Source organism: Atractosteus spatula, chromosome 9, assembly GCF_055471065.1.
Source record: "Atractosteus spatula isolate fAtrSpa1 chromosome 9, fAtrSpa1.hap1, whole genome shotgun sequence".
NCBI classification, from domain to species: domain Eukaryota; kingdom Metazoa; phylum Chordata; class Actinopteri; order Semionotiformes; family Lepisosteidae; genus Atractosteus; species Atractosteus spatula.
Genome location: NC_142714.1, coordinates 16034264 through 16052039, shown reverse-complemented (window position 1 = coordinate 16052039; position 17776 = coordinate 16034264). Strand labels below are relative to the sequence as shown.

Genomic DNA, 17776 nt, shown 5'->3' with positions numbered 1-17776 from the left:
CACTGACAAATTGGGAAGAACTGCAAATGGCAGTGTAGCCTTGTCGCTTGTCTTGTAGCTACATTCTCCACTTGTGTTTAACTCTACGTGCTATAACAGCATGCGATAACTTAACACCTTTCCAATTTATTTTTTGTAGAGCCGTAATATGGCTGTACCTGATATATAAGCTTTGCCACAAATATTTGTATTTCATTTTTAACGTGTAAACTATACCAACATAATCCAAATTTCCCCATTTCAGAATGTATTATGTCACTGATATTATAGAATTGGATTATGCTCCATAATACCAGTCAACTGGGCAAGTTGGACATTGTGAAATAGCATCCTAGGTTATAAAATCTATACTTGCCGTGCTATAAAAAGGAGAGGTATTAAACTTGACACCTGAAGAAGGCTCCACGGCCGAAACGTTGTGTTCTCTTTCTTCTTTTTTTCAGCATGGAATAAACCTATTACTTGTTCCTTTGAGGTATTAAACTGATGCATCATGCCCATTGAATCATCTGTGAATCATATTGTGCATTTCTCTGGGGCCTTTTGGAGCTCCTTTAGAGTATAGCTTATTGTAATGACATAATTCATTATAAACTGGGTGTAGTGTAAACTAAAATGAAACCAGATTTCCCTTTAAAATCCTTACTGAGAATGCAGATGAACATGTTTTTAGCAAGTAGTTAGATCCAGGCACAAATGGCACAGTTTGTAGTCTGAATCCTTAAACTTTTCACTACCTCTTAATGTTAAAATTATTTCTTTGTGCATATTTTCTTCATTTATAAATTTCAACTTTTCACATCTTGTCCCCCAGAGTTCCACTTGTTTTGATACTTTCACACCTGAATGTTGTGTCCATTCTTACATGCTTTCTTTTGCTTTATATTCTTGTGCCCCTTCTTTGTCACCATCACACCTGAAAAAGGTTCAACAGCAAAAATGTTTTCTATCTGTTGGAGTGGGACTTCTTATTCTTGTTTCTTAGCATTAAAAGTTTTTATTCCTTAGATCTGTGTTAGTATGAACCTTATTTTTGTGTGAAACTGATCTATATTAGGCTTTTTGGCCACTGCAGGACCTTTAGGCACTAAGAGGGATTTACTAAACAGGATAGTCAGCATGATTTGAGGAGCTAAGGGTTTATCCAGTTCCTTCTTGTGTTAAATCAAAATGTTATATCACAGTCTCTGTTTTCAAGACCACAGTGTGGAAAAGACTTCTTAAATAGAATTGGAAATTGTGAAACTGGTCCTTCATTAAAAATAATTTATAGCTTTGGGCCCTTACATTTTCTGCAGGAAATGGATACAAACCAAGACTAAATCCTCATGGTTTAGAAGGTGCTAGATTTTGCTTGAGCTTAAAAGTTCTGCACATAAAGAATGTAATAATAATTATAATAAGTGTATCTTAACAAAAATGTCACTGGAAAAAAATACTTGTCTGTTTAGCTTTCAGCTGTGCGAAATGTTTAAACATTAAAAGAATCTTACGTGACTTAGAGAAGAGAGCAATCGGGAAGTGTTTTTCTAAAACAAAAGGTTTAATTAAAAATATTTCAAGAGGGACACCTGGAAAATGTGGTTGTAAATTAAATCAGCACTTTTGGAAGTAGTTTATATACATTAAGGGTCCAAGAAGGGCTCAGCAGTAAACAGTACTGTACAGTATATACCTGTTTGCAAATTGAGATCTAGGTATCCAAAACATTAAACTGAAACACTGTACTTCTGAGAAAATAGTTGGATTCCAAAAGTTTATTAGTAATACATTCTAAAAATAAATCGGCTGCTACTGAAGTAAGTTTTGCCCTACTCCAAGGAGTCAAAAAGAAAGCATGGCCATTCTTTTCCTATGTTAAAGCTTTTACATTGGTAGACATTCCCTGACATGTCCATACACAAATACAATGACAGCTATGTTCCAGGCCAGTATGAAGTAAACTCTGTATATTACATTTCTTACAAACCCAAGGAAAGGACATATCCCCTGCAGTCTGTTAGAGGTTGTGAGTGCTGGAGGTGGTAGCTCTCTGCTCTGGGACTGGCATCTGATGAAAATATCTTATGGCTTGAGCCACCTTTTCTGGGCAGATATTATAGACGGGGTGGGTCGGTGCCTGTTAGGACACAGAAAGCGAGAAATGCCTCATATCCAATCTTGCTAAAGGAGAAAACATACAGCACTTTAAAAGAAAAGATTTAATTCAATACTAAAATGTCATATAAACATCTCTTCACTGGGTCAGGCTTAAACATACTGCTTGCCTGGCTTAATTTCAAGGTTGAAAGGCAGTTTCACTTCAGGTAGTATTCTACTTAAACCACTAGATGGAGATGTAAAAGTTTGTATATACTGAATATCATGTGTTTGTATTTGTGAATCTGAAATTCTGGGACCTGTAAGAAGCACTGTATTGTACATATACTACTGCAATGATTCTCAAGTGGTTTATATTAAATCATTTCTTTGTGTACCTAAACCTTCATTTGGTGTTATGTCTGTACAATTATTTAAGACTTCGTATCTTTAAGTGGAGGTTGTTTGCCAGTACCTTGTAAAGAACAGAGCACTTTCTGGGTACACCAGAGAAGCTGTATGTAGTCAGTAATTATTTTGTTTGCTGGCACTCAAAAGTAAAAAACGCAGAGAGGTGTTTTTTATACGTGCTGTAGCACCACATTTGTATTTAAAATTCATTATGCTAGGTTTCCAATAGATTCTACACCATAATGTCACCACCCGCAATATTCCTGTCTGGGGAATAGCTAGAGCTTATGTGCTTTGTATTATAAAGATGTATTGCCATGCAAAGGCTGTGGTGTACTATGAACTCACCATGTACAAAAGCAGGTGAAAAGGGGCACCATCACAAAAAAGATTTACTACAGCACTTTAAAGTTCACACTGTGCGTAACATACGAGTTAAAACCTCATAATGAGTTCTGGGAAAGCAGTGGTGTGATGACATTGCTGGATGGTGTGCAATGTCCCATGGTAATCTTCTCCATTCATACCGGGAATATGTCCTGAGCTCACTGACATTAGCAAACACGCCAGACCATTTGGCCCATCTTGCTTGTTTGGTTGCTAGTAGCTAAACAACAGAACTCTCTTTACAGCACAACATTTCACGGAGTACCTCCTCTTTTCTACTCTTTTCAGAACAATTGTTCCTGTGTAAAAGCACCCATTTAGTGGAGTGCACTTCAAAAACATTTACCAGGAAACTTACCAGTCGGTTTTCATCATTGCCTAGGATTAGTTCATGGTAAATTTCCCTGCTTCCAAAATGCTGTGCTATAGAAAGACCACTTAGGCAGTAGCAGGTATGGTAGAAGTCTCTAGATCTAGGTAAAGGAGGATAATTAGAATAGATTCAGCGTTGAGGAAAACAGCATTTAAAGAATGAGTGAAAGCACTGATTATATAAAAACTAGCACTAAGGCCTAATTTCTGTGAGCGGCATCATTATATTTTTTCCAGTTTAGAAGAACTGCTTTAATATACGATAGCTGACCTTCACTGACAAGTCAAATTCTCCATGTGTGCCAATTAATGCATAAAAATTTGAAAAAAGATTTCAAATGAATATTTAAGCTATGAAAATTATTCCAAAAGATCTAAAAGGTTATTTAATCAAGACAGCCGTTTAGATATTTAGCCTTTCAACTACTTTCAAAGGTCAGACTGGCTCTTGTTAACCGTTTCTTCAATGTTGTCATCAACACAATTGTGTGACAGCTGACGCCACTCTGAGAACACCTGTAACCTGATCCACAACATTCTTCCAATCCAGTCTGTATGTATTGATTACAAGTCTCTAGGGGAGCTTGTGTGTCCTCTCTAAGGAAGAAGCTCTGATGCTTAAATGGCAGGGACTATCCTTTCCAAGAAAATGGTTCTGTACCCTTGAACTGAAAAGTTGCAGAAAAATCAAACTGCAGACTATTTGAAAAGAACATCTGTGTCACTGCTAAAGGTTGCCTTTTTTATTTGAGCAGCATAACCTAGTAGGCAGACATAAAGATAACATTTTCAATGCTGAAAACCTTCCTATAAATTATTCTGAAAAATCTGCATTTCCAGCATCTACACAGAGTGCAGTTTAAAAGTGTTGTTACTAAGCTAAACATCTACTGCTTTACAGCTGTACAGCCCTATGTGTTTCAGTACAAGTGCACATAGTTCACCAAGTGCTGCTCTACAACCATGCAGCCCTGCGCGTTTCTCCGATACTCACTTGCCCGGCTTATCCAGCAGCCCCCCGCTCGGGTTCTGACAGCACAGCAGGATATACTCCTGTAGGGCCTGCTGCTCAAACATCCAGTTGGTCATACTGAGCGCTTTGTCTCCTGCAACAGAATTTTCACAATTCCAAACTTTTGACTGTTTAATCCCAGTTTGTACCCCCCACCACAATTGGCCAATCGAAAAAACTCTGACCCAACCCGTTTTGAATCTTAAGTTTGTAACACAAATTCAGTGTCACACACAACTGCAAATTAGATTTCTGAGTGACACATAAGCTTCAGCGCTCAAAAGGTGTCAACAATTTTGCCTAATTCATTGATAAGGCTTTCTGAGCCCACCTCACAGAAACAATGAAGGACAAATGGTTTACCCCGTGTCTATTTTTCACAGAGACACATGTGAGTTAAATTCCCGATATTGAGCTCAGTTATGGATTGAGGTCCTGATAAATGTTAATACCTTCTTTGAACAGAGATCTGTGGAGAAGAGGGAGCAGCCCAGCTTGCCAAAATGAGTAACAGCCATCAACAAGCTTGTTACAGCGGCCCTGGAATCCACCCTCAAAACGCATTTGTCTGCTCGTGACCCAGCGCTACAGTCCAAAAAAACAGCACATAGAATAGAAGAATTCACATTGTTCTAGTTACATAATGAATTATTAAACCATAATAAAATTGCTATAGTTTGACCTGGTTTAAAATACTGTACCCAGTTCATGTCACTATATTATAAGAAACATTTGCTCTGGAATGATTCTGGGAAAGAACAAACACACAATATTTAGAATAGCAGGAATCAATCTAAATTCAGTGTTTTAAAAATCAATTCTGGAACTGATGAACTGGAATTAGAACAAATTGATTTTGTTGTGGGTTCAAGCATCATTTAAGGAAAATGTATAAAGTTCCTCCTTAGAATAACGTGTTTAGAGGAGGACAAGGAGAAGTCCAACTTCTTATGAAACACCACTACAACTAGGCCCTGAGTGCATGTATTATTGGCATCATGTAAAGGTCTGTTTTAAAAGCTAATCTTATTTTGATACATAGGGAAACATTCAATATGGTCTTAGGTTTTATGTGACCCTTCCGTTGCATTTACAGGTATGATGGGTCTTCAAGTACCATCCAATCATTGTACTTCTAAGATTAAAAATTAAAAAAGGAGACCCAACTGCATTCACTGCAGCATTTCCTACTGCATAACCAGGGAACTTCAAAGCTCTGTGCTAAGTATAATTTTTTATCAATGTTAAAATATGAAATAAGTCTGACAAAAAACACTTTTTAATACAGAAGTAATGCAAACAAATCTGCAGTTATCAGATGATAAACAGAGCAGTGGAAACCCATCACAGGCTCCAGAATATTACAGTCCTTTTCCCATCAAAACAAGTTACTATTCTGAGACCTGGAAGCAGCAGAATTCCTGATGTAATTATTAATTCAAAAACAATCTTTTTCACCTGACAGACCTATTCTATTTCAAGGTGTAGTTTCACACTAAAGGTAAAGGATAATGGATTAGTTGTAGAAGAGATGGCAGTTTCAAGTGTACATATTAACAGTTAAAAACAAGGCCACTTAGCCGAAATAGCCTGTTCAGCTGTTTCTTGAAGAAAGCCAGAGAATCGGCTTCAACAACACACCCTGGTAGCTTGTTCCATACACCCACAACTCTTTGGGTAAAGAAGTGCCTCCTGTTCTCAGTTTTAAATGCACTTCCACATGCACCGTTTATACCTCCATTTAAGTCATGCACTTTGATGTTTGTATCTAGTACACAGAGATATATTTTGGAAGCGTGCAGGCCAAGACTTACTAACAAGGATTTGAGGTCTAGCATATGCTCCTTTTGAAAAATGGCCATGGCTGCCAATCCACAGAAGGTGTATCCACCATGGGCCTCCAGACCCGGTACTCCTCCAATACCCCCCTCCCAGTTCTGACAACTGACAGAAACAAGAAAACAGAGCAGAGGCTCAATTAGTCTGACCAAACTATCTTGTCAAATTAAGAAGGATGAATAACTCCGTCCAAACTTATTCAAAATGAGGAATTTGACTCAGCATTAACAATGCTACACAACTATGACATTAATACATGAATAGTAAAATACAAGGCATTCACACAAGCCAGAAGCAATAATGCAGTAATTATTGGACTGTTCACCCAATGTTTAGCCAGGAGTGAAGCACAAAATGCTGGGTTTTTAGTCATTGCTTCCAAAAGCATTTCAGATTCCCTTACCTAGTAATCCAGTTTGGAGTTCCTTCAAATAGCGTGGGTGTGATGATGTTAGTTAGAGAAGCCACTGAGGCAGCACAGTATGCACTTCTGAAATACAAGAAACAGTTCACTGACACTGTGGCCCATATTAACCAGACCAACACCTGACTGCCGATATCTCACCTGAAAAACCTCACAGCTGAAAAGTAGTTTCTCTTCTTTCCTTTTACTTTTCAGCATCCCTTTATTTGCACTCATATTAATATTTCTGTTGATTTCCAGTGCAGTCATTCCAGCTTGCTAAAAGACATGCCATACTTATGACATTTATTTTTAGTCTTAGAGAGCAGCATTACCATCTCTTAACTTCATCAGATCTCAGATCTTGGAAGCAAGGCTGGGCCTGGTTTGTACTGGGATGGGAGCCCGTTGGGGAAATCTAGGTGGTGCTGGACCATACTGTGCTGTAGGAGGTGCTAACCTTCAGATGAGATGTTAACACAAGATTGACTACTTGGCAATTAAAGATTCTACAACATTCATGAGTACGGTTGTTGACACCAGTGCTCTGGCTCAATTCCACTTTGGGTATATTCAATCTGGACTCCTTACATTTCCTCCTTACAAGGGAAACTGCAGTCCCAATCTCTCAGACAGGTTATGAAACCTAGGTACTGCAAAATTCCACACATTTCAGATTAACTGTAAAATGTAGCCATGTAGCTGCAGGCAGACATGAAACCACTGGTCTTGCCATGGGTGAGATCTGAGTTTGTGCAGACTGTCACGTGAAAGTGCCCGATCCCTGCTAACTAGTTACTGTAAGCAAATGAGAAGCATGGTCTCCTACAAAGCTAATGATAAATGTATTTTAATTGGTTGGCAGGTTGATCTTTTTTTTTTTGCAATACTTAAAACTATCTAAAAAGCATATAATCTTGTGTGTGTCGGTTTCATGAAAATATTTTTTTTTAATATGGTAGCAAAATGTCGCTTGGTCTAAAGCAGGTTTCCAATGTAATAGGACTGGTTTTGCGTCATTGAAAGTTTAGTTGTCTCATTCTGAACAGGAGACAATAAAGGCAATATGGCGCTACGCGTACATTGAAACTTTGTCCCTTTTGTGATGCACATGGTATCTTGTACACATTATCGTGTACTTTGCAGTTTCATTACAGTGTGAAATGCAGTCATCATTGCTGACTCATTTCAACCCAGAAATGTAAAAATAGCATAGCAGTTCCACTTTCATTTAACTGGGAAAGTAATTACTCAAATCTCCACCTGATTTAATGTGCAATGGGGCTGTTGGTACATAATGGCTACCATAAAATCACCCAAATAACCCCACGTATATTTCTGTGTGCCAGCAGTATCACTGGGTATGGTGCAGTGGCTCTGAGAGTAAGGATCTGCGCCCGTGGCTTGAAGGTTGCCAGTTCGCAGTAAGCTTTCAGTAAGCAAGGATTTCATTTTATTTGCCTGTGGAAGTGACCTTAGAGTAGTGGGAATATTCTGAACAGAAGACTGTGAACTCGGAGAAACTCAGAGAATGCGATTGCATTTGTAGATACGCTATGAATTCCTGCATCTGAGCGAGGCCAGCTGACAGCAGTCAAGACAATGGCCGATTCTGTTTGGAGCACTAGGCAGTGTGGATGGGAAAGCTGTGACAGCTAGCGACTGGTCCTGATCAGGAGACCTGCACTTGTTTCAAGTAAGGGAACTGACAGCTACTGGACACTTTTGCTTACGAGCCCTACCCCTATTCATTTTTAGAGCTTTAGCTTTCCATTGCCAATTAATAGAACTATATAGACAAAAAAGCTAAAAAGCTACACAGATTAATCTATGTACAGTATGCCAACCCAATATAATACAAACCCAATACAGTAATTAACAATGCAGAAAAATATATGTATGGTTAAAATGCATGGTACATTATGAAAATTTAAAAAGCAGAAAAATTATTACATTATAAAATAACAAAATTATCCTTTATTACAGGATCACGGTGAGCAGAAAAAGGAGCTAGAGCTAGGATACCCCCTGGACTGGCGTCCTCAGGATGCCAGTCCATCACAAAAATCATAAGCTCAAAAAAATCTACAGAACTTCAAGGAAAGCTGATTTGGCTCAGAACAGAGAGAAATACACACAGCATACAGAAAAGGGGGAGAACAAAAGAACTTATTAGGGCTAGAATTCTTAATTTAAAAATTAATTACCAACTGCATTAAGACTTCAATGTTTTTCATCACTAATACTTCTTAACACATTTAAACACACTGCAAATAAAAAAAGGGCTGGTCAGAGCAAGCAGCAGATCCCTGTTGTTTTTACCAAAGGGGAAAACGGTATGTTACTCTGTTTGTTGCTGATAAGGCAGTCTGCTGAAAACAGAAACCAAGGCAACAGGACGTACCTGACATCCACTTCTCCACCCACGTGCATTATGAAAGAGCCGTCAGGCTGCTTCACTGAATACAAGAAGTCTAGCAGTTTTTGTCTGGTAAGAAACGAAAGTATTCCTGTATCGTTACATGAACTGTATTAATAAGTACAGAATGCAAACGCTCACTTCAATTGTTTCTAAAGTCACTTTTGCTCTATTATTCTGTTTTTGTTTAATGCTCCCTTTTTTTTTTTACCAGAGAACTGTTTCAATGGGGAACATTAACATATTTCTAGGAATGCCACCTGGGAAATCTGGGCAGCTTTGAAGACAGCAATTTGTAGCCCTCAAATGCAGACTAAATAGACTTGAAAGTCCAACTAAAACAGTGCTGGGATCAGTTCGGATTTTACGGTAAATTCATTTAACTGTGCTTCAAAAGAACACCGAGCGAATGTCATGCTCACAAAGGAGCTCCAGAAAGACTAATGGATAAGGATAAGAGTAGGTACTACCCTGCAGGACTTCAAGCCACCAGTCTCTACTCTCATAGCTGACTGTGGTAATTGCTCATGTCCGAAACCTAGCGAATAATATAATCTACTGTAGCTAGTGTGGCCAGTATTTACATCATACTTAGCTTTACTTATCTTCAAGATTAACTTGCAAGTACTACATGTGCAATTTCTTATTCTGCAAACTTTTCTTCCAATTTACACCAATCACATTCAGTTACAAAAAAAAAAACTTTCCTGAAGACTTCAGGCAGGTCTTACCTGTCAATGACGTTATAGGCCTCCTCTGTGCCAATTATACAGAGGGCATTGACAGCAGCATATGTAGGTGCCAGGTGGGCATGCTGACCTGGCCCTCCTGCAAAGCCCCCCGTGGGACTCTGACACTTTGCTAGGAATTTACAGACACTAGAAGACAAGGAGGGAATATTCAGTGCATTGCACAGCTAAAACACCAGCTGCAAGCCTCTATGTTTGTGTTCACGTCAGGTATAGAATACATACAGCTACAATAACATTGTGAAAATACGCAGTAGGAGTGGGCTATACACTTGAGATGCATATCACAATATTTTAGATGCTTAAAAAGATGTTAATATGATACTGTATAGTTTATGCCATAAATTTCTGATTCTTAGGGGTAAGTAATATATCAAAAGTATTACTATGAATATGTGGGCTTGTGTTCATTGTTAAAATGAAAAAGAAAAAACAGTGATCCCAGAAAATGAAAGGTAAATTGGTGTGACATACTAAGTTACAGTTCTTGTTCGTTACTGTTTGATAAATTTTGGGGAAATCTTTAGAATGGTCTTGCTTCAATGTACACCTTCCTTTCTGTATGCTGTCCTCTTTATAACTCAGTCCAGCTTACTGCTGAAGAAAAGACTGCCACTAAGTGAAGACAGCATTATAAAGGGTGAGTTGTTGGTTTTATTTAATGTTTTATCTTGAAAACGTTTCAAGCCTACAAAATCAAGAAATTGAGCAAATAAAGCTGTTAAATGGAGAACATAATTTGAATACTGTAATATTTCAAATCATTGACATTTTAAACCAGTTTTAATTTTAAGATAAGATGGGTACCTTAAAGAAATAAGATACTGTATCTAATCTATCTGTAGATAAATAAACAGTTACAGATTAATCTGCATTTCCGAGGTGTAGGTGAAAGTATATTTTCCCAATCTCAACTCTGTCGTCTGGGTTTCAATGGCAGAACAACATGGGGCAAAGAGAATCAGGTGTGAGGTTTCTTCCCACTCCTGCGTTAAAAAAACAAGACAACGCATGAAAAAAAATCTCAGGTGAAATCGTGCCTGGCCAGCCCTGTGTCCGAGACCCAGAGACGAGTCATCTGTACCAGCTGCAGCCCACTTTGCTCTCTCTACTCACTCTGAGGCGATGGAGGCTGGGACAGTTTCATCTAGGAGCTCAAGGCTATGCAGGATCCAGTAGCAGAGCCAAGGACGGCTGGCATCAAGACACTGCACAGTATAATCAAACGCAAAAGCTTGAACATGCGTTCGTGAATTCCAGAAACAGCTCCAAAGGGCAAAGGACATCATAACAAAATGACTTCTGTTGTTAGATTTACTTCGCAAAATTGGTCAATCATACTGACCATCAAAATATATATATTTAGGCATTAAGAAAATTGTTGAAAAAACAGATTATCAGTTATGGCTATACATTAAAACTGTTGCATTATTATCCTTAAATGGATTTGAACTGGGGGCAGACTTAGCTATTTGATTTACAAGATCATATATGATACCCTACCCTTCAAATTTAAAAATAAGGCTAGACGGGGAGCTTTGTTACAAAAGGGCAGTTTTTGAAACCTGGAATACTATTTACAGACATTAAGTAAATGCAGAATGTCATTAGTGAGCTCTGTATCTGCCTCCAGGATTGACAATAACTTACCTCGTAGGCATCTGAAAGGTAACGTAAACCTCTCTTCAGATATACATAGTGCTGCTCCCGCTGTAAAGTAGGTCTGAGAAAATAAGCAACAGTATATTGGTTTGTACCAGATGTAATTCAATAAAGCGATATGAGAGAAGGCTAGCTGGCAAGCAGAACTGAACTGAAAAGAGCTACAACTTTGTCACTTCGTGTTCAAGTCCAATTTAAATCTGCAGTGTAATAAGTCTGGAATTTCAAGTCTGTTCCAGATGGATTTCAGTCCACATCTTTAATCACTATACAAGCTGGAAATATGAGTCGATCAAGCTCTTAGTTGTGATGGGAAGGGATGAACAGACCTAAGATGTAATGTTAACTGTAAAACTGCTAACCCTCCTTTTTCACAAGGTTTTTAGATGCAGTAACTACAATAACAATAACAGTGATGAATGATGATAGTTGCCTTGCTTATTCCCCTAGTCTTGGGGGTATTTTGAAAAATCGGTCTGAACAAAATGTTTGAAACTTGATGATGGGTTACATCAATGTACACTAGAATATAAATAATTATGATATAATATATAACATATACAATTCATTTATGCAAAAACTAAAATAAATACTAAAGTACTTATATTCTTTATGTATCATACTTTATGTATCATATTAGAAAGACATGGATACTAGCTAAAATTAGAGTATTTTAACTCTATAATAAGACAGTTCTAATTACCCTTGTATCAATGCTAAGTAAATAAAGAATTAACATCATAGACCATTATACATAAGGATGTGGGGTTGCTCTGGAAACATTTAGTAGCACAAACTAAGTACCAACAAGATTATACTAGTGTTCTAAGACAAAAGGACAATCAAGGTGCATGTAGCCTTGGTTATTAGCTATAGTTTTGGGGGAACAAGAATTTAAATAGACCCCCACTTGCACAAATTAGTTCGATCACTGTACAAATGAGGGTTAAAGATGATATTTACAATAAGCTGTAACTCTTTCTCCAGTGCAGATGCAACAGGTCGTGTTTAGCCTTTAGTTTATTGAAAGCCACCGCAGAAGTTGGACTGCACGGTAACAGAACATTGACTGCTTCCTGTTATTCCATCTGAAAAAAGTCTGATCATTATAAAACAGCACTGAACACAAAATATGTATATATGTGTACTGTATGTATATATATTATATGTCTATATGTATACATCAATTGCAAAACGTATGCAAAAAATTCCAGTTTTGCAATAAAAGTGTCCAGTTGAAGCTTTCAAATTTGAATGAAAAATATTCATTTAAAAAAAACATCTTTTACATCCTTCATGATTCATTACAATTACGAAGGAAGGAGATATACTTTTGCAAAGCACTGCATCCTAAACGTTTCGGTGAACAACACCCACTGTCGAATTCCTCATACAAGCAGTATGCACTGGTGGCACAGACAGCAGTATTTTTACTTTCTTGTTCAATGTTAAATCCGAATGACTAAATTCACACTGAGGCATTTAACTGTAAAATAGTTCATGTCAGCATGTGCCAAATCACTTGAGAACAGGACAAGTGTGTAGGCATGCACTACCAAGGCAATTCATTGCCCGTGCATGTCATAAGGGCAATTTTCCACCGACTCATTTGCAGATGGATCGACACTTTATATTCCCAAAAAACCCTCGGTATAAGTGAAATAAATTAATGGCAACTCGCAGAGACATCACAAAGAACTGTTCATAGTTCATGCAAACAATGTTTCAGAGATTTACCAGTCATTTGTATTTTTCTTAAGCGGCGATTTAACACGTTAAGGGCGCTAGTCGCTGTAATCAAGACTGTCATGTTCGGAATAGCATTTTACAGTAACTTCTTTTGTCATGTAACCATTACTGGTTCTGAAATGAACTTGAATGGGATTCTTAAGAACTTTAAGCACATACCTTTTATCTATAACTATTTAGCATAATCTGTAATATGACCGATGTAATGAATGCATATTTGTCTTTTAGATACAATAAAAGGACTGCATTAATTCAGTTACTTTTGTACCTCATTAAGGATTTTTATCTTCCATTAAAACTACAGATTTCTATCAGAACTGAGGAGCTGAATCTTAGGATTCACGTTTCTTGAATCTTAAAAGTTTTTAAAAAGTTCAAAGTTTAAAATCAATTTTTCCTCATGTGTGAAATTAGGCGATTTCTTTATGTTTGAAAAGTCAAGCAAAGACTGTTTTAAAAAAAACTGTCTGACTGAATGCAATTTGGGTCTAGTAATGACTGAGTCATGCTCTTCCAACAGCAATGTCAATTGAACCAGAGCTCACTTTATATAACAGTTCCCATAGAAACCCATGAGTCAGCCTGGTATTGCATGAAAGATAATTAATTAAACCAAGCACAGGTCTATATAGTCTAAGGATACATTTGAGAATATATATAAAACATAATCCAAGATAATTTTTAGTTTTTGAAATTCTAGATGGATTATGTGCCTGCTAAATGAAAGATTTTTTCATTTTTACTTCTGACAAACTACAGCTTCACAATCACAAGAATTAACTGTGATGAGTAATGATTGATAATAATGTTGAATAAATGCTGTATCTTCACAAAACTTTAGACGGGGATATTTGCAAAAAGCTATTATGTGTTTTATGATTATACACAACATTTATCATTCTATGCTGATAATGCACTCAATTCTCTTCATTTTGGTCATGTGTAGTACTGGCTAGGATGACATCTTAATTTTTTTGTCTTTTTGCAATTAATTTTCTATGATCACATATACCCTTAATAATACCATTATAATATAAAGCAGACAGTGAAGCCCTGTATAAAAGCAGCTAAGTACAACTTTAAAACATCTATATAACACAATAATTAAGTGCACATTCAAATTTACATACACGTTGTATCATATTTTTAGACAGGCGAGAACAGTTAATCACTTTAAAATAATCTGTCTTAATACAGCAACTTTTTGTCAAAGAATGACAATTCAAGATTTAAATTCAAGACAGGAACCATATGTTCATAGTTTGTCAGAACCCTGACTGATTTGAAGTGCAGTGGTTATGGAGCTTGCAGGTGTGATTTAAGGTATTATGTCAAAACATATGGGTCTTTTTTTAACCAAGTGGGTCTCTCATTAATAGAATTGTTCTCCTATGAAAAAGACACGTCATTTTAAGTTAAAAACCTTCTTTTTCTGTATCCTGTTCCTCTTAAGGCTGCAGCTGCAATCAAGCTACTCTGCAGCACGTTTTAGAGTTATGGCCTCTATCACTACACATCACAAGGATAAAATAGGAAAACTGCCTTTAGATTTCACAACAGGAAACTGAGCAGTAAAACAATTCAGAACAATACTTACTGCGCTAATCTGTGGTTTTTCTGGTAAGCACTGAACACTTGCTGAACGCTATCTTCGACCTTTTTCTGCATAACACAAAGCATACAATGCATTTTGGTATACAATACACAATGGATTGTACGGTTCCACAAAGGAGTAAACACCATAACACATTTAGGAATTCAGTACATGTCAAATTGTAGTATAACAAAGCATATGTTGGTAAAATGCAATCGTAGCAAGGCAGTGCAGTAGAAAAACCAATAGCTGCAAGGCAGGAACAGATGGCAGGAGCTGCAAAACTGGTGTGGCCAGGAAAGTGTTGGGGACAGACAGGCAGTGCTGATGTTCCAGGTTAGTCTGTTCCTTCCTGGCAGTGAGCAGGAGGGACAGATCAGCCATGGGAGCAGAGAATGCATGTGAGGAGGATGCGAGGGGACACAAGTAGGAGGAAGACAAAAGAAAGGTGAGAAGTGCTGGAGGAGAGCATGAAGAAATTGACCTGGTTATGGGCAAATCTAGGAAGCTAGAGGGAGGTGCCAAGCAACGCAGTCCCAGGAGAGAAACAAGCAGAGCTCTGGCTGACTGGAAGACGAGCTGTAGTATTCCTGACTACTAAGAACAGGGTTATGGCCTAGAACCTGGACATTACTCAGTTTGTAAATGATTACGTCTTCAAATTCAATTTTGAATGATTTCAGTTGCCTTTGAGACAGAAGAACTTCTAAAATAACTGGCAGCTGAAACGCAGGTAGTTTTTCCAACGAGACGAGTGAGGGATCATGTCTTGTGACGATAGTGTCTGGACAAACAAGATTACTCCCTTCACGCAGTTAAGTCGGGATAGGGAGCAGTGAAGTTATAAGATAAGGCAATGGTGGATTTTACACTTATAGTGCTCTCAAACTACAGTGCCCGTCATGCAGAAAATTATCAAGGAGCATAATTACTTCCTCCCATTTATATTCTTAAATGAACAATGAAACGATTAAGCTGGGCTTCTTGGTTCTGGGTCTCAAGGGGCACTGTGTCCAATAGTTTAAAAGTTCCCTTTTACTATGCATTGTCAGCAGCTTACAATGGTCCCACTGCAAGAATAATGAATTCAATCACAAGTGAAAAACAAACTATCTTGCATGTCTCAAAGATTACAGCTGCACACCTCTGACGTAAAGTTTCTCTGTGACAGTGGTGTGAAACTAACCTCAATAATTATTCCAGTAGTGCAGATGTATTAAGAGTGGATTACGCTACATTTAAGCTCAACTAGTGATGTTTCCAATACACACTAAACACAGCAGGAATGCATAATCCCTGAGATATGTTACAATACGATAAACATGTGAAGCTTCCTTCTGATGTTAGCTGGCTTACTGAGCTGTATCCACACTGAAGAACAGGGAAATATGATACACGAGAACAAACTTTATGCAGTTGTGAATCACATTTCATGCGTGCAAGTCATCATGGACACAAGAGATGGTCACATCGAACTGTTGGAGTGCCCGCGTTGGTGTGTACTGTCACTGTCCATGTGAACAATCTTCCACATGTTCCCACCTGTACTTAGACCAACTTTTACTGTGACAGCGTTAGACAGGTTATAAAATCCTGAACACAAATTATAAAATCCTTGTATACCTAAGACTTTTCTTGGAAAATATGCCCCCTTGTCACTAAACTGGTTTTCTCTTCCAACACAAAACATTCTTTTTAATGCTATTTAAACTTTAGTACAGTAACTACTCATTTCGCTAGAACATTTTAATTGTCTTCACATAGTTCATACAACTGGTGTAAAATATACCGCTGATTCACGGTGATGTTTTTTTTGCGCACTGCTTGTGTTGACTTTTATGTTGAGTTTTATGTTGTATTTGTTGTCGTTGCTGCTGCTGTTCTGTGTTTATGCATGGTGTTTCCTTAATGTCTTTGTATTGGAGCACACATGCAGATAAGCATTTCATTGCACTTGTGCATATGAGAAATAAACTGAACTGAAAATTGCGGGAGTTTTACTCGAGAACCTCACTTGCCAGGTTAACAGCTGGACAGATCCCGACACATGACGTCATCAGCAGAGCCAGGTCAAAGCTCTTGAAATGTTTTCGATTCACGTGCTTCCTGCCGTGCTGGAACATGACTTATCCCAACATAAACCATCATGGGCTTGACGTTAGCATAATATAATGGACATTAAGGGGTTTAAACTTAAATAATTGTTTCTTGATTCTTGTTCAGTGTGCAACAGGATGGATGAAATACTTAGTCAAAGCACATTTCCTAACCTATAGATTCCCTCAACAACAGCGCTAATGTCCTTGCCGATGCTGTGCGTCGAAGGTTTAGCAAGCTGTATTTAGCTAATCACTACTAAACTCGGGGATAAGCTTAATTCAACTGCACAAAACTAAGCTCCAGGTAAAACACAACGTGTCCCTCGTGTAGACACTAAAACCCCCACAATTAACACAATAAAAAACAATCTAATAAGAAGCATTTTGAAGTAAATCCCAATGAAATAAAAATGTAACGAACGTCGGGATTGCCAAAGAATTACAAAAGTAAAACATTAACCAGGTACATTACCTACCTGTTCTACTGAAGTCACCGTTTCCACATTGTCGTCCTTAAACATTTCCATTTTATGGTTTTCGGAAAGACATCGCAAAGGGGAGATCGGCTCCTCCATAGTTAAAATGGAAAACAAATGTGTAAAAACTGTAACTATAAATGACAATTCAGAATTCCTTCTGAAACAACTGATCCACTTGCCTTCGGCTTCCTATAAACTGGGCGGCAACAAGCGAAAATACTGTACGGCACGTCAGCAAGGACAGTCGTGGTTTTCAAAACGCTTTTTTCAACACGGCCACTGGAGTACAATAACGAACTGTATAGGTTGTTGTTCTCCCCCTGTGGTGACAATTATAATGCTAACTGAAGTACAGAGAGTTTTTTCAGTTAATGTCATTAACAGGAAACAATAATGAAAATCAAAATATCTTAAATATTTTAATTAAGGTATTGTAACGCTACGGGGTACAGTATTATATATTATATGTTTATAATTGTCTTTATAACGTCACAGCAATACTGTATATAGGGATAATCCTAA

At 37.7% G+C, this 17776-nt stretch overlaps 1 protein-coding gene across 2 annotated transcripts; it reads right to left on the bottom strand.

Annotated features, from left to right (window-relative positions):
* Positions 1-896: 896 nt before the first annotated feature.
* fntb (farnesyltransferase, CAAX box, subunit beta) lies at positions 897-17439 on the bottom strand. 2 transcript variants are annotated; one of them, XM_088924923.1, is made up of 13 exons: positions 17252-17439; positions 14680-14744; positions 11322-11394; positions 10788-10879; positions 9654-9800; positions 8908-8991; positions 6504-6590; positions 6076-6205; positions 4714-4846; positions 4244-4355; positions 3236-3350; positions 1970-2119; positions 897-916 (listed from the first exon to the last, which is right to left on the bottom strand). In XM_088924923.1, the coding sequence occupies exons 1-12, from the start codon at positions 17348-17350 to the stop codon at positions 2000-2002; spliced, it is 1257 nt and encodes a 418-aa protein (XP_088781049.1). In that variant the 5' UTR covers positions 17351-17439; the 3' UTR covers positions 897-916; positions 1970-1999. The 2 variants fall into 2 exon arrangements, with proteins under 2 accessions (XP_088781049.1, XP_088781048.1); XM_088924922.1 differs by lacking the exon at positions 897-916 and having other exon boundaries at positions 1525-2119.
* Positions 17440-17776: the final 337 nt, after the last annotated feature.